The sequence below is a fragment of the Puntigrus tetrazona genome, chromosome 7 (genome assembly GCF_018831695.1).
Source record: "Puntigrus tetrazona isolate hp1 chromosome 7, ASM1883169v1, whole genome shotgun sequence".
In the NCBI taxonomy this organism is placed as follows: Eukaryota; Metazoa; Chordata; class Actinopteri; order Cypriniformes; family Cyprinidae; genus Puntigrus; species Puntigrus tetrazona.
Window position 1 is genome coordinate 35,522,258 of NC_056705.1, and position 21,144 is coordinate 35,543,401.

Here is a 21,144-nt window from a genome sequence, read left to right on the forward strand (position 1 = left end):
TAATGAATAACAGGCCTATCCTTCATGAATAACTAAATCAGCAAATTTCTCTGAGCACAGAGCATGAACTTATATAAATACACTCTTAAATGTTTGGCATCCTGCTATTTTCTTTAAAAAAAAAAGAAAACTCATTCAGCGGTAAATATTTAAAAATGAGAAAACAGAACAGCTTTATCTGACAGGGAAAGTGAAATCAAAGGCTTAACCCAATGGATTAGCATAAACTTCAACTCAGCGGGAAGTAGCTTTATGATCTTTTTCAGTAACAAAAGATTAATGTATTGTTCCATTCCCTGTTTAAAAAGCAAAAAATATTAGAAGATTTAGGTGATTTAACGATTGCATTTATTAAAGGCTGATTCCCAATTGTAATAATTAGCAGACTTTTTAGAGTTTTAGGAACACGGTAGCCATGGTTTTCATGTTGTAGAACCATTAAAATGAAGATATGGTTTATTAGGGATTTAGGCTAGTATATGTAGCAGAGAGTCCTTTTAGATAAAGGACCTCCTCCCACAGAATGATTTGAGGCCTTTGGCTCGCAGCGTTTGCACGGGTGGAGAAAGACGGATGTCTGCAACAGCGGGAGGCAGACAAATGAAATATTCTCTTATCATTCTCCATATTATTGAATCCCATGTGGAAGAGAACGGCTTGCAATCTCACATTTTGGCATTTACGGTTATGTTTGTCAAAGACAAAAAAAACATTGCGGTTCATCTTTTAGGAAAAAATCTTGCACTACTTTGTACCATGAATCAATTTTTGCATTTTCAAAGCTTTGATGGTCTCAACAACAAAATATGTAGAACCTTACATCATGGGCTAGCAACTGCCTCAGGGTACAATACATTTATACAGTTACAATTAGGTAAGGTGCAATGTATCACAATGTTGTTATTAATACGTGTGCTAAAAGTAGTAATGGTATATGCGATGTTGCATACTTTTAACTTATTATTCATTGATAATGTAATTTAAAACACACATACACACAGAGACTTCCTGTTATTTAATGTACAGCACTTGACTCACATTTTTTTCAGTTTTTCTGATTGCAAAATTGTTCATTCATTTAAACTTTTTGATTAAAAGAACCTATACAACATTATAATTGAATGCGCTCTCGATGTTCTCCAGCTGCTTTTTCAAGAGACCAATCCAGGGGTGAGGTATGAGTACACCATAAGCAGAGACACTCTTGTCGACTCCAACAATGGCACTGCTGTCTCATATTTCCAGTGGATTTATGGAGCTTGGACTGAGTGCAGCGCCACATGTGGAACTGGTAAGGAGTCTTCTGCTCTTCTGCTTTCAATCTACGCACATGCCCAAGCTGAGCCAATCCAGATTGATTTGCCTATTTACTTTAGGTAACTGATTTGTTATAGTTTCATATTATACTAGAAATGGTGAAAAGTGCAGGAAATAGCTGAGTTGATCTGTTTGTTCAATCTAGCTCTATAGCTAGTTTGAACAAACAGACTATAAATTAGCTCTCTGGCAGACATTGCTTTCTCAAAAAATGCAGGCGGATAGAGAACTTTCCAGAATTAAAGAGGACATGAACTTCATATGAAACAGACCGTAAACCAGCCGATGCTGTGTGAACTCAAATTTAATGTGATTGGAAGCAAGACTTTATAGTAAGATATTAAAGTGCAGTCATATTTTCTGAAATTTTGTGTGTGAAATTTCATGTAAGGGCAAAAGCGTTTGCTCGTATTCAAGTTGGTCGTACAAGTTCCCTGCATGATTGCATGGTTGGAAAGTGGCTTCTGTGTGAGCGTTGCTTCATTCATCACTACACAATTGACAATAGACAATAGACCTTTTTTCAGCAAAATTTTGTTTACATACACGTTTTTCAGCCTGGCTCTCATAAAAGCACATGGTGGTTTGGTTTGGTATTATATTTTGCGTGTGCATACCTGTGTACACTTATGTGCACCCCTCTTATTAATATATGTTACATTATGTCTATGAGATATATAAATATGTATGTGTATATATATGCACAAGTGAAATTAACTGTCAAAAACAAACAAATTGAAAAAAGAATGATATTTCCCTGTAGCCTTAGGCAATGGATTACAGATAATTAATTTTTTGTCCCTTTAAATGGGACCTGAGGCAAAAATATGAAAGACTACAGTAGTAATAAGCTCAAACATTATCAATTTTCATGCTAGTTTTGTAATTCACCAATCATTTCTATACATGAAACTGACATCACTCATTCCTGGTAACTTTTTTGTTTAGATGCCATACTATCAGGAATTTTCGCCTTACAGCTATTGAGTTTAAGGTGTGAAAAATGTTGCCATTGTTGGTCATTCCTGTAATGGCAGCATTTTTCACAATCAAAACACTTTGAACTTTGAACACATTTTGAACCGCTGCGCTGAGAGTTACCATAGTAACCCGTACAGAGACAAAACTGGAAAGTGTAATACAGTTGTTCACCTTTTCTAAGTGAAGCAGGTTGAGGAGGTGATGAGGAGATGCCTGATAGCAAATCCATAAATAATGTCACTGATTAACCTACTGCCAACTCGATAAAATAATAACATTGCACACATAGCATGTGAATCACAGATTTGCTGGAACCTGAATTAGCAGAACTTTCATGCAGAAACAACAAGTAAAGCTTCTAGAGATTTGATTGTGGTTGTCTTGTGTTGAAATAATTATAGATATGCATTGGTGTCGGTCACCTGAACGTCATCCACATTCTGTAATTCTTCTCTGTGGATGCATGGGAAAGTGAATATTTACTGTATAATGACAACAAAACAAATTTAGTAAAGTGAAAATCATCAAATTCAGGCAATGCTATGCTAATCCACTCTGATTAATTCAGTCGTCCTTCACATGCATACAATGTGTTCATAGTCGTTGTAGGACAAAATATATTGTGTTCAAATCTATTTGAAACTGTCGCGATGAGAATAAGTTTCCACAATCAAAGCCCACAATGGAAATAAGTTCTGTGTTATCCTTGAACAGCTAAATGTTACTTTCTATGTAAAGTAAACTCAAACTCAGTAGGAAAAACAGTTCAGTTTCGCAAAGCTTTCATTATGCACAGATTATTTGATATACTGTATACATATATATTAGTCGATTGCCCACAGCAGGAGGGTCAGGTCTTCAGTTAAGATAAATGAATTATGAATTAAATGATTTGTGATGACATGTGGTCACTTCATATTACCATAGTATGAGAAAGGAAATGAAAAAGATGCAAAATCAGTGTCATTTTTCATTAAATAGCAGTTTTTATAAGCTATGTCATGTGCCTTTGTATTATAACTAAATGAAACTGCAATAGGCTGGTGTGTGAGCTATGTAATTTAGTTTTTATTAAAATTCATTTCTCTTCACTACATTATTGCATAGACTTTTTCGTCCATTTTATTTCAGTAAAACAAGCGATTCTTTGTTATTTCATATTAAAAAGTATGTTTTAGAAAGTAGGCTAATGTTTATTCGTTTAGTGGATCTGTGCATTAATTTTTTGTCATTAAAGTTATTCTAACAACAAAAGAAAACTGGGAAAATCATTCGCTGCTTTCGACTGAGCTATTTTTTTAGCTTTGAAAAGCATAAATCTGTCACTTTACAGTGAAATTACTATTACAGTGAAAGCTATTCAATGTTATTTCACATATGATTACCTTCCGTATTAAAACCAAAGACAAAGTGGGTAAAAAACAGACATTTACAGTTTACTGAAAAAAATAATTGCCTTTTAGGATTTTCAGCAGTAAATGAGGTCTTTAGACTGTTGTTCTCTAATGAAGAATTCAGATAATGTTTAATGCTTTTAAAGTGTGTCTAATTTGATCAAAGGATCGCAGGTGGTTGCTGTTTCTTTAGTCAGTGGGTGGGTTAATATACAAATGCTTTCCAGTTGCTGTCTGAATAGAGCGCATCTGTTACAAATGTAATTAGGCACTGTGCAGAAGTTCTGAATAAATGCTTTCTTCTGTGTTTAATGAATGTACTTTATAGCGTCCTTCATTCACTGTGCCATTATAATCAAAGTGTTATTATTAAAAAAATTATTATATATTATTATAATAATATATAATATCCGCCTCTCATCTGCTTATGAAAGAAAGACTAAAAAAGAAAAACAGCATATTTTGTTCCTTGTATTGCAGTCACCAACATTTAATCTGAGAGAATTGAACAGAATTGAAAGCGCTGTTAAGGATTATTGCATGGTCACCAATAGTTCTTTATTAACAGTGATTTGTATATCATATAAAACAAATAAAAAAAACCCACCAACAACATAAGAATAGGATGAAATTATGTCCATACTACAAGTGCACCGGTCTCAATAGTGTTGGTGAGTTTCGATAGGATTATTTTTAGATTCAATTACCCGCTACTCATCTTTAATTTGACTGAAGTGCTCACACAAATGACATCATTTAATTGATCTGGCACAGCAGGTAAATCAATTATTCTATATCATAACAGCAGAATTCAAATTTAGGGCTCCCGCTATATAAAATAACAGTTTTTGTAGAATGAATTTCTATGTATTTATATTCAAGTAATACATTTTTTTTTTTTTTAACTTATCATTAAAATCAGGTTTACCTTTTTTGTGACTCTGCTAACACATTTATCTACACATAAACAACGTTTGACAGCAAATTTTAGCTGTGGCACTTTGCACCTAATGTCCATGCACCTCTTTTGAAGGTCACACCGGTCAGCATAGACTGACACACGGGCCCCGGGGCCCTTTATCCCATCTGTTTTAGGGTTTATCTGATAACATTCTTCAAACACCTGTGAAGTCTGTGAAACCTATAGACTTTGGGTTCCCTCGTCTCTCTGTTGGAGACTCGAAATCAGCTCCAGGACATGACTCGCACAAGAAGGGTTATCCCTCTTCCTTCTGGAGTCAGTTCAGCTCCTAGGGGAGAGTAGCAAATAGTAATTAAGTTAGATTTGCTGCTATCTGTGTTTTAGACGTACAGGACTGCTGAGATTAGGTTTCTGATCATTATTATTACATTCAGCAAAGTTGTCTCCATGTATTCATTTCTAGAGTTTATTAAATATGACAATGTGAAAATTTTAATCGAACCACAAAAAGACCATTTGCTGGTTCTTGGGTAGTAAAAAAAAATACGCTTTCCTTCAAGATGAATTACTTATCTTGAAGGTAAATTACTAGAGTTAGTGGCATATCACTCTCTCTTTCACATATTGTTGTGTGAAAAATAGAACTTTTAAACTTTTTTAGTAACTCCTTTCTCTTTTTTCTCCTTCTCTCTTTTTTGATTTGTATTAACATTTAAATACAGTTTATTAATTTCTTTATTTGACATTTATTTTGTATGGTACACATGTATTTGTACGTTTTTGGAGAATTTATCTTTTGCCTATGAAGAAGGGCAGGCTGTGGTTCAGTCGTCAGCTGTTTTCTTTGTTGTCTTTGTTTAAATGCCTGAAAATTATGTAATTGAATTCAATTCGATTGCCAGATGTTGAGAGCACATACTTGTGTGCACTGGCAAATATGTCTTTTTTCCTTTTTTTTTGTAAACAGCTGCTCTTCAATTTGTCTTTTTTTTTTCAGGTGTGCAGAGGCAAGTTGTGCACTGTGTGGAGAAAACATCTGGAATCGTCGAGGAACATTACTGTGATCCATCTACTAGACCGGATGACAAGCAAAGTAATTGCAACAAGGGGGCATGTCCTGCCATGTGAGTTTTACTGCCGGACAGTCCTGCACTTTACACACCCATCAGCATCAGTCCACTAGATTGCTTTTAAAGGCGATCATCAGTGCAGTAAATTCCTGTGTTGTTTTTGTGTCATCAGATGGTGGGTTGGTGAGTGGCAGAAGTGCTCATCTAGCTGTGGGGACATTGGGCTTAGTAAAAGAACAGTGCTGTGTATTCGGAGCCTAGGGCTGGATGAGAAACGAGCGCTTCAGCCAGCTGAATGTCAACACTTGCCTAAGCCTGAGTCAATTGTTCGGTGTAACACAGATGTGTCCTGTCCTGCTGACTGGACCACTGGAAGCTGGTCAGAGGTGAGCATATATCAGCCATAAGAAACATCTCTTGAAGTTCAAATAGTGATAGTCGTTTTTTGGACCAATCGTGGTTTTTGTTTTAAGCATCTCACAGAAAAATTAAGCGAAACAATTTAGGGTCACACTTTATATTAGATTATATTAACTATTATAACTATTATGTACTTACATCAAAAATAAGTGCAATGTACTTAATGTGTTCATATTATATTGCAAATCATTTTTACTGCTATTGAGGTGGGATATGGGTAAGGTTAGGGACAGGTTTAGTGGTACGAGTAGGTTTAAGGGTGGGTAAAGGTGTAAGGGACAATTATATTTATATGTAACAGTGTACATATAAATATAATTACAGAAATTAATAACATATTTTATATTTATATTTTTATAAATATGAATTGGGATCCAATTTTGTTTAAATATCATTTTGACTTTGTGTTGGTGTGCAGAAAACTGAAGAAAAAATAGATTTATGTCAGGCAAAGATTATGTTTTTTAATATGTAGCATAGAATTTGCATATAAATAAAACCCACTTAAAGTTGTATTAATTTATAGTAAGGAAGCTACTTTAAACTGTAAAAACGTTTACTAACATTTAGTTTAGTCTTAGTCATTTAGTCTTAAATTATTACAGCCAATTAACTTTTGTTTATGGTAATAAATAAAAAAAAGCCTATATATGTATTGATAAACTATGTAATATTGAAGTATGGAACTGTATTGATTATTATACTGATTATTGTATTCTTATCTTAATATTAAAATTATCTTTGTTTTTTTGTAATTTTAGATTAATATTAAATCAAAATGTAATGTTTTAATAAAACTATACACATAAACTGAGCGTGAGAAAAGTCGGTAACAAGGTTTTTTTTTTTTTTTGGGGGTGGTGCATACATGCTATTATACTACTAAAGCACATTATTAAAAGTGTTTGTTTTTCTTTTATTGGAAACTTGTGTTCAAAGCTTCAGATTGTGCTTTATTGGACAAAAATGTACTGTTTTGATGATTCATTGTTATACAAAAGTTCTCATTTTATTTTTAAATCATTGTGAGACAATTTTCTGACTTTGACAGCCCTTACACACTGCTTCTTCCATAGTGTTCAGTGAGCTGTGCAGCTGGATTCCGGATACGTGACGTGACCTGCAGCTGGAATACTGGTACGGACTGTGATCCGAAAGCCAAGCCTAATTCAACTATGCCATGCTATCTTCAGGACTGCCCCATAAATTCTGAAACCTTTGGCAATGACTGGTCAGGAAGCGGAGCATCCAGCAAAGAAGTTTTTAATGAGATAAATGCTATACAGCACTTCAATACTGCTAAAAATCAGCCCAGGGGCAATGCTGACCTCAATGACATTATAGAAGATGATTTCTCACATTATAGTCATGTTGAAAAGTCCTCTAATAATTCTATTGTGAAAAATCTTCAAGTTGATGATTTTTATTATGACTACAATTTTATAAGATTCCACGAGGATTTGTCGTATGACTTTGATAAAGATGAAAATGATATGTTTGATAACTCAGGAATAAAACATGGAGACATTACTCTGACAGGGACAGAAGTCCCTATAACTACCTCATCGCCATCCACCACTGCTGACCAACACAGTACCACCATGCGCTCTGACAGCATTAAAAACAAGGGTACTGAAGGTCATGGACCTCAAAACAAAGACGTGCTAGATGAAAATAATGATGAGCTGTTTGCTGAGGATTACTTTCTGCCTGTCATTACAACAACTGACCCATCCTCTGCAGTTACCAGGTTATTTAGCAAATGGATGGACAATGATAGCGACTTCAGTGTTACAAGGAAACCTCCATCAACTGCAGATGTGTCCACTCAGGGCAAGCGGACATTATCATATGAAACTGAGCCGAAAATCTTTTTGACTCCTGAACCACATACAAATGCAAACTCAAATAACCATGACAATTACAAAAGCAATCAAAAAGATAAAACCATAACATCAGTAACTGAAGATGAGAATGAGGAGGAATTTGATGAAGATGTTCCTGGAGGTGAAAGTGAACCTCCTTTAGATTATGTTTTTAAGTTCGAAACTACTCCATTACAGTGGAGCACGACCTCACCAACATTCTCATTGAGCGCAACTTCTCAGCCATTGGATCTTCACAGCAGTGTTTCCAGTGATGACCTTGCAAAAAATTATTTTCTGACGGAACCATCATTTAACATTGAGAGCGATATCACTGTAAGAGAGTTCACTACGACCTCAGATAGCCTTTCTCAAGAGTATGTTCCTTCTCTAACTTCCTCTGTCCCAGCCAAACATTACAGTAGCATGACCTCAGCAGCTGGAACAACAGCTCTACCTCCTACAGAAATGGAAAGTGATTTTGAGCCCCCACTCTTCACTCCAAGTGATATTCCAGGCACTACAATTGCTACAGAAACTCAAAGTTGGTATTCCAAAGCCACTGCACCACCCAAAACTAATGGGCCTAAAATAGAACCTTGGGGAACATCGGTTCCTTTACCTCGTTGGACAGAGATTGACAACAATGCGATTACTATTGCCCGAATGCTGAAACCTACTGGGCTAAATCCCTCTCTGTCTACTCCTACTGAGCAGCCATCTCAGGGCACTAGCAGTGAGCATTCAGTGCATTCTTCTAGCCCTCCGATGCCCACTGGGCTGGCCATGCCTTCTATTTCCCCATCAGCCTCCCCTGCACACTGGAAAAAAAGCAACTGGAGTGCTGTGAGTAGTTAATTATGCATTCCTTACATTCTCTAGATACAAAACCATCATGGGCTGAGAAACAGCAGTTGGCCACAAAGATAAAAGTCTTTGAATTATGCTGACACCACAGCAATAGATTTCAACAGAAATATAACTTGGAACTTTCAGGTGATGTGTTTCATGTTATTCTAGCAACATAAATGGATATTAGACTGTGCATGAGTGTGCGCACATACAAAAGGTTTAAAACCTGAATATCAAAAAATGGGAAATGCTTATAAGAATATTGTTGGAGCCCATAACCTCTAACTTGTAACGTAACTCTGAATAGCAATGAGAATGCTGATCCAGGAACATGTTGTATTTGAATTAATCACTTTAAGCAGGGTTCGCATACATTTTTCATTGTGAACAGTACTTACACTACAAATGATTTTATAGTGCTCAACAAGTTGCGGGCTTGGTGCCATCTGGAGGTCAGTGTCCTGCAGCACTGGTGATGAATCAGACTGTGACTTAGCTACAAGGCCAGTGCCAGCCCGGCGCTGCTACCTTCGTCCCTGCTCTGCATGGAAAATTGGAGAGTGGAGTAAAGTAAGTCCGCATGTTGCAGCCAAATTGTGTCAATTTCCAATGATTGAAAACACAATGGAAGTTGCCACTACTGATATCTCTTTTGACAGTGCTCGAAGAATTGTGGTGTAGGAGTGAAGGTCAGAGAGATTCAATGTTATGACACACGAGATCAGAGGTTGCTGCGGCCATTTCATTGCCAGGCCACCTCTCCCAGACCTCCAGTCCGAATTCCTTGTAACATCCACAACTGTTTAGAGTGGTACACCTCTTCTTGGGGGCAGGTAAAGAGATTTAGCATTCAGAAGCTTCACTTTTCTCTTCTCAGCTCTTTCTTAATCTTCACGCTACCCTCGTCATCTCTGTGTGTTTAATTCTAAAATCATATATGCCCACAGTGTTCAGAGCTGTGTGGAGTTGGGGAGCAGCAGAGGCTGGTCACCTGCCCTGAAACTGGGAAATGTGATGATGACCTACAGCCCAGCAACATCCAGACTTGCAATGTCCATCCATGCCACCAGTGGATTACTGGTTCCTGGGGTCAAGTGAGTGACATAAAACTTGAGGAAATGATTGGTTTGATTTTTTGAAGTCAGCATAATTGTTTTAAGCTTAACAATGTATCTCTTCACTAGATACAAAACTTTTTAGTCTTTCATTGTATTTCTGGTAAATATATTTACCATATATTTAGTGTCAGTGAAAGACTTTGTGTGAAAAACAGACTGTAAATTAAGTAACCTTTTACCCTGCCCTATTAAAATCTGGCTCACACAAAAGAACATCTGTTTGGTTATATAAGCGGAGCATAGTGAGTGAAATCTGCACCATAAAACCAGAAGGTGGTAGAGAATAATAAACTGCAGACAAACCTTGTTACATGATAAATGTATGAAAGTGATTAAATGCAAAAAGATTTGAGATCATGAGAAGACTCTCGCTGTACCTCCCCACACTTTTAGAAACACAGTTCTTCACAACCACTTTCAGTAAATCTCCCACCCACCAAAACATGTATTAGATGTAATCAAAACAACCAACAAAGCATTGGAAAGCTTTTTTTTTCCTTTGAAAGATTCCTTTTTTTTTTCCTTTTGGCAATTTCTGAAATGGCAACATCCCAAATAGTGGAAGAAAATTACAGAAGATTGATTCATTTGTAATTATCTCTAATTCGTTTTTTCTTTCTAGATATTCAAAGATAAATATATGTAATGGATTATTCACAGTGTGTATGCAGAATGTCAGACCTGAATGTAGGAAGCAAAATAATTAGACAATCATTGAAGTCAAATCACAGTGTGCTTATATGAACTCGCAAAGCTCATCCTGCAATTAAGTTGCTAATGCGGTCTACCCCTTTGAGTATATACTCACAGCATCTGAACTTGCCTTCTATACACCTTCTCCATACCAGTGCTGTGAAAATCATGTTAAATGCACATGTGAACCAAAGTATGTAATTATGTTGTGTAAACCACCTTGCAAAACCAGTAATGTGGTTTCCTTATTACTTCCACAGTGCTTAGTGTTGCTTTTGCAAAATAAGTCTAGTTGTTATTAGGATTCCTATGATGAGATATAAATGTCCTTCTGACCTTGGGTGGATACTGGTCATGTAAAATTACTTGTGGATTGGGAAACCCAGACTGATGTCTCAGTTTACACCAAAAAGGCTGTCAGACAATCTGACAAATTTCATCTGGTTAAAATTAACCATGCAAAAACTTAAATACAGCTATTTTCTCATACAAATTCAAAAACATGAACTGGCCACGTAAATGGATTTTTCAGAATCCAAAATCAAATTAAGTACAATTTAAGATGAATGTTAGGATATGGCTCTTTTCAAGACTTTTCTCGGTTGTTAAATCTTTGCAGTAGGTGTTCAATAGGCTTGTCTGTGTGTTTGTAGTGTTCAGTGTCCTGTGGAGGAGGAGTTCAGCGCCGTCTGGTTAAGTGTGTCAACACTAAGGCCGAGCTCGAGGATGAAAATGAGCATGTTGATTGTGATCACGAACCTCGACCAAAGAACACAAAGAAGTGTAACATTCATGACTGCGACAGCACCCTCTCTGGTAAGTAGAGCTTTGTGAGCCAGGGACAACAAATACATGGAACAAACTTTGACAGTTAAAGTGAAGTTGCCGTATAAAATTAGCATAGAATGAGGTTGAATTCAAGGTAGACACCCATCTTCGACTAGGGTGACCATAAGCGCTATTTTTCCAAGACAAGTCCTGACCAGGATTTTTATATTGCCTAAAATATCTAGGTTTTAGCATTGTTTGCCCACAGACTGATCAGTGTATGACATCTGTTCTTTATGTTTTCAAAAAGTTAAGGATTTCATGTCCATATATTAAAAACAATTATCATTTAATGCATCAACGAATTTGCTACAGTGATGCCAAACTACATATGATGCTGTACCTCTTCAAAGCTTTGACATATTGACACCAGACTTTGCTTGTGCCATTTTCTCCTCACACTGACCTCACCACATCAATTTGGTAACAGTGCCACTTGTTGTTTAAAAGTGATAAACCATTAATTAACCGCCAACAATTACATTTTCACAAAAAAAAAGGTCATACAGTAATTCATAAATACTAATTATGCCATAGTCTGACAAACTTCTGGTCCGCTATATAGATTTTTATCAAAAAGCCACTTTTTTTTTTTATTCCTCCTAGGCAATTTATCTGATGTGCCATTGTTATCTCACACAGAAAAAAATACATACACATCGATTTTATAACACTGCCACCTGTTTGTCAATAAGTAATAACGAAAATGAAAATTTCATCGTCACTCATCGTCCAAAATATATATATTGTGAACAACCATAAAAAAATCCCAAATTGGCAAATTGTCCATTAAAGTGCAAGAAGACATGGTATTTTTGTGGGGAACAATTCATCCCTGCAAAATTAGTTTGACTTTTTAATCTTTAATCTAAATCTGAAAATGACGGCTTGGCCATGAGCATGATACCTTTAACCAAGCACCTCCAACTGTCAGTGTTCCTTTCTGATTAAAATGTCTGCTTTACTTCATCCAATCAATTCGCACAAGACAAAACAAGGAAGTACGTCACAATACAGATGTAAAATCTGTCGCAAACTTCCGGTTAATGCAGACTTTATGTCCTTTATATCATACTCTGTATCCCTCATAATGGTGCGTGTGACTTCAGGTTGCAATAGTTAATAGTACTTTTATTTTTCAATATTATATTATATTATATTTGGCTTTAAGTATTGCATATAATTTTTTTAACTGGGATAGGAATTTAACATTAAGGAAAAAAACGAACAAATATACACACCATTTTGAGCTGCCATCGCCAAAAGGATTTTTTTTTTTCTTCTGTGACTACAGGACAAACCTGTGCACTCAGTATCCTTTAGTAAATACAGCGTGTGTTATTGTGAACTGCAGTTACCTGGTGGCATGATTAATAAAGACATTTTATAGGTTTAAAGAATTTGCCTTTCATTTATTAGCAATCTAAGAGAGACAGAGAAAAAATCACCTTGGCTTGGCTTGAGTGTTGCTGAGGGTTGTGCCATTTACGGATCTCTGAATCCCCTTTCATTGCAGGTCCTTTGTCATGGGTCACTGGGGATAGAAGAAACCAGTTAACACCAGACACTGATTATTCTGATATATAGGGAATGACATATAACACAGGTCTTTCATCCGAAATTTCTCATGAACTAGAGTTATAGTCAAGCAAATAAGATGACATAAAAAAATGATAGCTTAAAGAATCTTATCTTAAATGTCAACATAAAAAATTACATTTACAGCCCAATCTAGTTATGTACTGTAATGAGACAGAATACAATGAAGTAGATTACAACTGAAACAGAATGAAAGAGAACAGAATTGACTTGAGTTTTCAGTTGAATTTACAAAAATCATATATTATTAAAATATTATTCTTAATTTGAGGTTCACAGATAGCAGTTATCACCAAATTGGAAAATTTTAAGCAAGAAAGTGCCCCCTCCTTTAACCTTTACTCCTTCATATTCCTGTGCAGAATTCCAGCCACTTCTTTCTTCTTCAAGTAATGCAGCTCACCAGGCTCACAGCCTTTAATTACCATCATCATCACTTTGAAATGTACCGCCAGGCCTGTCATGTGCTAGTCCTGAGAAAATTGCTTTACTTCAGTCTGCTAATTAAAATGTGATTTGTGATGAGCGGTTTTGGTGGCGCACGTGTTTAATTCCTTACTTTTTCAAATAAGTCATCCGAGAAATCCACCCACATTTGATTAGTTTTGGGAAATGTTTGCTTATAATTATTTTACCTTGGCGGAGTTCACTACAGGACACTTCACGATTACTAGCTGGGGTGCAATGATTTTATTTTTAAAAAAATAATCGTGCAAACGTTTTCTAGGTGAAAAACCTAAACTTTTGATATATTATTCATTTTAATCCAAACAGACTTGAGAGCATGTGTGATTTTCTGTGTCAGACCACATTCATAGTGTTTAGAATTTCATGATTTGTTCAATTTCTTTGCAGTATTATTTCTAGTTAGTTCTAAGTTCTGAGATTATTATTTTAATGTTTCCATTCAAAGCTGTAAATTAAACTTATGCACAAAATTGGAATATGACATAAAACATTGGGAAATAAAGCACCATTTCCAAGTCAAATAGAACAAAATTGTCACTTCCTGATAAACTGGCACCATCACTATCACTAAGAAGAGTAGAAGTAGTGAATTAATATAATCATTTTTAATATATAATAAATTACTCTCGCCTCAAAGAGAGCAAACAAAGTACAATAAATGCTTTCGCCTTTCACGGGCGAATGCCTGCTGTTTGGATGTAAGATAGTTCTGAGAGGAAATTATATAGAAATATTTTGATGACAGTCTTTGCTCAGGCTTTTCAGAATGACCATAACAACATTTCAGACGCTATGCAATGAGATCCACTGTCCACAATATACATCACTTTTTTTATATGGATGGACAAATTTATTTGGTGAATATCTTTCCATTTCTCATTATTTGTAAAAGCTTTTTTTGTGAATTAAGGTATTTATTAATGTATTTTTTCATCACTAGTGTCTGGGGGCTGGGGCGATACACTGAAGCAATTTGGAGATTTTATGAATGGTTATTTTAGGTTTAAATGTGTTGAGGACACATGCAGAGTATGGCTGTTTCTAAAGCATACAGTGCCAAAAATCAAAGCTCAGAATCAATTCTAAAGGGATCACAGTGTATTCAGAAAATCAATCAATGTTTATTTCTCGATTTATGATGCAGACGGGGTCAACTGAGGTTGCATACCATTCCACCTGGTATTAAAAAGTCCACAAACTTCCTAAGTCCACTTATGTTGATATCAAATACGTTTACCTCATAAAATATGATCATTTACAAGTAATAGGCTATTTTCTGTCCTGTTTTAATCCCCCTTACCAGAACGCTCTGTTTGAATAGGTGTAGAGACTCGGAAGTAAAAACCCAATGGTTTACTAATAGTTATGTATGTTTGGCAGAGTGCATCAGAGTGCCGTTATTAATAATAAAGGACATTTTATAGCACAATGTACAATAGGGTTTGTACAATAATACAATATAGTACTTCTATATTAAAGGATCAAAGCAATTTTGGGTTCTCAGTTTCAGTTTTAAATTCCTCAAGGCACTTTTATAGCAATCTACATTGTTACAAATGAATAGGGTAAAGCAGCTGTAATTTAAACTCATCTACATGTTTTGGTACAACGCAGGAAAGTCCATTTTCTAACAAAATATCTCTCAGTGATTACATGCTGGGTCAGTCGGCGGCAAGCAGGCGGTCTTTTGTGGATGTTCCGACTCATTCAACCACATGAGTGTCTGCTGGTTGAATTTTTCCCCATAAACTATTCTGGAAGGGGTCAAAAGTGGACACATTTAAACCATTTTAGACCCATTTACACCTGCAGTTAGTGTTTTGTACTTGTGATCGGATTGAGAAAAATAGCAGCTGTAAATAGGACCTACAGTAGGTGACATGTCCCTGTCTTTTTACAGACATGTGTATTATTCCACCATGTAGCTCCTTTATATAACAAGAGTATAACAAGAGTTATATGACTGTCGTCATGTACCAGGTGTAAACTATTTCTATAATAACACACTGTCCGGGGTGAGGAATACTGTACACAAAAAATGTCCAGATCTGACTAACTTCCCTTTGTCCTCATTATTTAATCATTTGGTTGATTCACAATGGGTTTGATCCAAGCTCTTGGCTTTTCACAGTCAATACTTGACATCAACTGTATTCTGAGGAGGCTCTCCTTTATTAGCAACACTTTGTTTCAGTTTGTTTGTTGGCGCTGGATGGTGAATTAATCAGCTGCTCGACCAACTGCCAAAAACCTGGTTCTTTTGGCTCAGACTGCCAAAGTGTCAGCTGGAGTGTCTCACAGTCTTTTGTGATATCAAGGGAAGTTTCATTGATTTCCCATTCTGAGGGCCTTCTGGTTAGGAATTGATTTCTGAGTGTGGACTTTCCCACTCTAGATTTGTAAATCATGACATCCCAAAGGGCTATTAATAGTATTGTTTTTTTCCTTTGGCCTCAGATAATAACCTATTTTGGCAAGGCATGCTGCAGCTCCAGTCCCCTCGCTCCTGACAGTGTTTTGGATGCTGAGAGAGGTCTTGCGTAACTGTTTGGAATGAATTATTTTGGCGTTGTCCAAATAGTTCGCAAGTAGATTTTCATGCCACTTCAACTGAAGTCAGCTGTTACCTTCTTGGAAGGTTTAATGCTGTTGTATAATAAAATGAACCATGTGTTGCTGTACATCTTAAAGCAGTGTGTTAAACAAATGTGAATGTACAGTACAGAGGTCTCAAATGCTCAATGTTTCTGTTTGTTTTCGATGAAAGCACACATTTCCCATTTTTGCCAAATTTATTCCCACAATTTCTCAGGAAAAAATATAATAAATGAGACACTTGCTGCGAGAGTATAAAGCTCTAAATGAATATAAAGATATATAACAGTTGGTTTGTTCCTGGAAGAATTTTTGAGAGAAAATTTGAGTTGATTTCTGTTAAAGAGATTAACGTTCCATGTTTTTTTGTTTCTTTTCTTTTCTTTTTAGTTTTAAGGTTTTAAAGGAGTGGTTAATTGCGATTTCGCTTTATTAACATTAGTTAAAATGTTAACATTTAACTAAACAATGTCAAACTAATCCAACTGTTTGAAAAAGGAAAATGGTTTTTATGGGATTTAGTCTTTTGAGTTTTCATCGCCTACTGGCTCCTGATTTGGTTTGAGTACTGAATAAGTGACCAAAAATAAACACAAACTACATTTCCTGTATCACTCAGGCTCTTCAGCATTGTTTAAAACCGCTCTTACAGGATGTTGGGGAGGTGGGGTGAGTTCAGACCGGATTAATGAGCCCTCTCCCAGCCGAAGGCCACTGTGTGTCACGGGATTTGGTCTGCTGCTCTGTCTAGAATAAATCATGTAAATACAGGAAGTGTGTTTGTGTGTGTGTGTGTGTGATTGGATGTACAAGTCTTTCATTATCTTTTAAACCCTGTGCTTTTCGATGATTGAGTTGTAATTAGAGGTTAATGTTCATTCATGCTAATGAATGCTTAAAAACACTATGGTTATATCTGGAAAAAATAATTAGAAACCATAATTATTTTTGTTATTATTGTGTAGTGGAAAATATTGGACAGCATGATTGTATAGTACAGTTAAGCTTTAATCTATGCAAAGACCCTTGGAGTTAAAGGGAGAAAATTAATACTTTGGAAACACTTTATTTTGATGGTTCCTTAAGGACATTTTGTTGTCAATGTTGTTTGCTCCTACATGTCAACTAACATTCATTAGAGTATAAGTAGACTGTCTGATTATTATCTGTTAACTCTTTATTGTGATGATCTACCAAAAGACATTCTACTTTTCATGAGGCTTTGAAAATTTGGCCCTAAGCAGAATAAGTATTTTAATACTGAACATGTGATGTAACATTTAAGAACTATACCTCTATACCAGAGTAGGTCCCTATGCATTTTAACTGATTGGTGGGCTATTCAAAGACAATTTATAAATGCCCTTTAAAGCACATTTGCTTCTGGTGAGTCACCCAAAGCAGAATTACATCAACATACAGTAGTTTGGGGGAAAAAAGCCTCAGCTATTGCCTTTTCTAAAGCAATCATCAAAACAATTTTAGCTGCCTCTTGTGTGGAGGGTTTTCGAGCCATGTAGTACAGCTACATTTTCGTCATCTTCATCATAGCAACTCTTATTGTATATTTGCATACATTTATGAGGCTATGTGTAAAAGAGTAATGTGCATCAGTGTTAATTTTGACAGCAAATTTTAATTTAGTTTTAATCGTGGTCTTTTAATTTAGTCATCTGAACTGTTTTTAGTTTTAGTCTAGTTTTAGTGAACAAAATATCATATGATTTTAGTCGACTAAATCTGTAAATTTACAGTAAATTTAGTCAGCTAAAATTGAATGGGTTTAGTTACAGTTTAATGCATTTATTAAGCATTTAAAAAAAAATTCCAAACTCCTTGACCCTGCTTTGACTGTGCTGACGCACAATATGCCATTATGTTAAATATAACCACTTCTCATAAAGATCGAGAACATGGTTATATATGCTAATTATGGATTCTTTATAACAACCTGTTTACCATATTATTTCAAGCAGACATTGTTTATATAAAATCATTTTGATTCATTTTTAAGACTACTAAGTACTAAGTGATTCAATCAAGAGCAGTGTGTAATTTTACTTTTGTTGCTTGATTAACATCAGTGACTTAGATAATAACAATTAAATGCTGCTATCTATTTAAAACCAAATTCACGAATGCAATGTACTGATACATGTTCTCCCTACAGTTTACATTCACTTAAGACGAAACGGGTTTATAATTCAACATCATTTGGTGTCTAATTTTCTGTTTATTTGCTGTTCAAGTGTGTTTGTCTGTGTGTGTGTGTGTGTGTGTGCATGCTTCAGTGTCTGCTCTCAGAAGTTCTCTATTGCTTCATCAAAATTTACTCATGCCTGCTCTTCTCTTATTCCCACATAGTGATCTTTTTTAAGGTTTTATGAGACATGCAGTAAGTGTATGTTAGCTTATGTCCTACAGGATAAATCATTGGCTATGATATATTGGAACCGCGCAGCAGATTCGTTCTGAATGAATCTTCAAACATTTTTGTCTCGTTTGTATTCATTGACGAAGATGTCAGCAGATATTCGCTATAGTTTTTGTCATTTAAAATGTACATAAAATGTACAACCAATGAGACTGCAATTACTTCGATCAAGATGCTTACTGAACAATGAAGTTAATTATAAATGAAGCAATTCGTCCTCTTTTTGTAATAAAAGATTACCGTTTTTTCTAGTTAATGGGTATTCTACTACTTTTTTAGTAGCAGCTCCCCGATGCTCTGGGACTTATACTGCCAACATGTTAAGTGTGCTGTGAATCACACATAAGCAGTGACTGAATGAACTCTGAATGACAGGGTCATGGATGAGCAGACTGTGCACAATGTGAAGTGTTGTGGGCTTTAACTTGCTTTGAGCTGACAGGACATGACAGCTTTCACAGGCTGGTAATGAGGTGTTTGTGAGCAGAAAAAAAAAAGCAAAAAGCAGGACATGTAGTGAAAATGCTTTGCAGGTATATTAGAACCTATCCTTTTATTATACTGCACAATCGACTATTAAGGAACTGCTTCGTGTGAGATGCAGAACATGAACTGAATTACAGACCGAAGGTCTCACAGGCAGAAAATGATTGCAGGCTTATAATAAATGTTCTTTTCTGAAGCAGCTGGTGAATTCTGAAAAGCTCTGCTTTTCACCGTCCCGGTCTGCTCTGCAAGAGAGTAAAGTTGCATTTTCCATGATGCACGCATTTGTAATGCACTTTGAGGGAATTCTTAATGCATGCATAATACTTAATAAACAACCTTATATGTTGCATCACTGAAAAACATCATTACAATAAAGTATTTTTCATTGTTAGTTTATGTTAACAAACGGAACCTTACTGTAAAGAGTTATTTAGTGACCTTATATAAAGCAGACAAAACCAAATGTAAATCCTATGTTTGCATAGGAACAAGCTTTCAGCGTGTGTTTTGAGAAAAGCCTTTGCTGTTTATACATGAGGCTTTTAGAGATTTCTGACAAAGTCTGAAAGTAATTGGGACATCGGTCACACAGCGTCACTGGTCCCACTACGTGCCTGTAAACAGAGTGGCAGTGTGGGAAGGAAAGGGTCTGCTGGGGTTTCGGTGAGGGGGTGCAGCGTGTAATCCCACTGCAGCTGGGGCCCCTGACCCCTCTGATGTGATCTAGCATGAGGAGATGGTGTCGTGCTAAGACGTGAATGACTCCTTCTGTTAGAGGTCTATCCAGTGGAAATGCCCAGAACATTCATTTAGTAGAGCTGCAACACTTTGCTCCTGTAAATTTTTGCTGTAAACCCTTCTTTGTTTTTGGCCTTTGCTCTAAGCGTTTTGGCCTTATCAGTATTTCAGACAAGGCTGAATACTAGGCATTTAGAGTATGCTTTTTAATCAACCTTTCACTAGCACACATGATGTCTTGTAAATGGTATTCGGAGAGAAAATATTTCTACATGTCTTGCTGCTTGCCGGATGCTTTAAAAACATGCCCAACAAAGGTAAAACCGGTACACCAGAGATTTTTTTTTTGTGGCTAAACTGGCAAAATAGGGCATTTCTATGTTACCAGACATAATTAATCACATATAAAGAGCTTTGGGAAGTACAGACACTGTACACGATTTCTGGATCAATATAAAGAATTGCTTGGTGGTTTTCTTCACAGACTCTTAGCATAGCAGGACATAGCAGGACTGAGGTTCACTGGAGTCCTTGTTATGGAAAGGCTTGAATAACAGAAGTTAATTCACAATGTGCAAAGGATTTGTCCTGGACCTCCACAGCTTTTCATGGGGGTTTTCACATATATCTTAATTAAAAAATATATAATATACGCATGCTTAAAATTCCGGTCAAAAGAAGTAGATACTGCAACATTTATTTATTTTACTGTTATTTTATTGCTATAATTTTTTTACTGCTTCAAAACTCTGACCAAACTTTCATGATGTGCCACTGGCAGTTCATTATAGAAAACCAAGATAAAAGGAATTTTATTTAAATTTGACAGTGTGTGAGGTCTGAAAGTACTACACTTTTAATGACCAGTGTCCTAAACTGCTCCGCTTGACAATACATTCTTATAATCATTATAATTTTTTATTATTATTATTAAATTTTTTTATTTTTACCTGTTGAGTAAACTGAGGACAAAATATTATTTATTATTATTATTATTATTATTATTTTTCCCTCCTAATTGCAATTAGGCTTGTGCACTTTAGACAAACTGACATTTGTGTGTTAATAATAAACCCTTTTCACAGAATATGATGACATGTTTAAATAAATCTATTCATGTTTTTACATTTACACTTCAGGCATTCTACTAACAGTTAGTAACTTTGCAACTACATGTCAACTAGCAGGCATTAGAGTAGTAGTAGACTGTCTGTTTAATATCTTTTAACACTTTATTTTGATGGGTCCCCAACATACAGCATACTGACTATCAGAAACATTACAAGTATATGTCATCTTCTACTAACCCTAAACCTACCCTAAGAGTCTACTCTGAGAGTTAGTAGACATCTAGTTGAAAA

The 21,144-nt window shown here is 35.7% G+C and overlaps 1 protein-coding gene across 1 annotated transcript in view; it reads left to right on the top strand.

The window, feature by feature from the left end:
* The window catches only part of LOC122348951 (A disintegrin and metalloproteinase with thrombospondin motifs 7), a 50,771-nt gene that overhangs the window by 27,026 nt on the left and 2,601 nt on the right, over window positions 1–21,144 (top strand). The window contains exons 16-23 of the mRNA XM_043244858.1: window positions 1,144–1,291; window positions 5,612–5,738; window positions 5,857–6,070; window positions 7,181–8,815; window positions 9,239–9,391; window positions 9,481–9,654; window positions 9,769–9,915; window positions 11,286–11,448. Coding sequence (XP_043100793.1) covers window positions 1,144–1,291; window positions 5,612–5,738; window positions 5,857–6,070; window positions 7,181–8,815; window positions 9,239–9,391; window positions 9,481–9,654; window positions 9,769–9,915; window positions 11,286–11,448 — 2,761 coding nt within the window. The remainder of the gene's footprint in view (window positions 1–1,143; window positions 1,292–5,611; window positions 5,739–5,856; window positions 6,071–7,180; window positions 8,816–9,238; window positions 9,392–9,480; window positions 9,655–9,768; window positions 9,916–11,285; window positions 11,449–21,144) is intronic.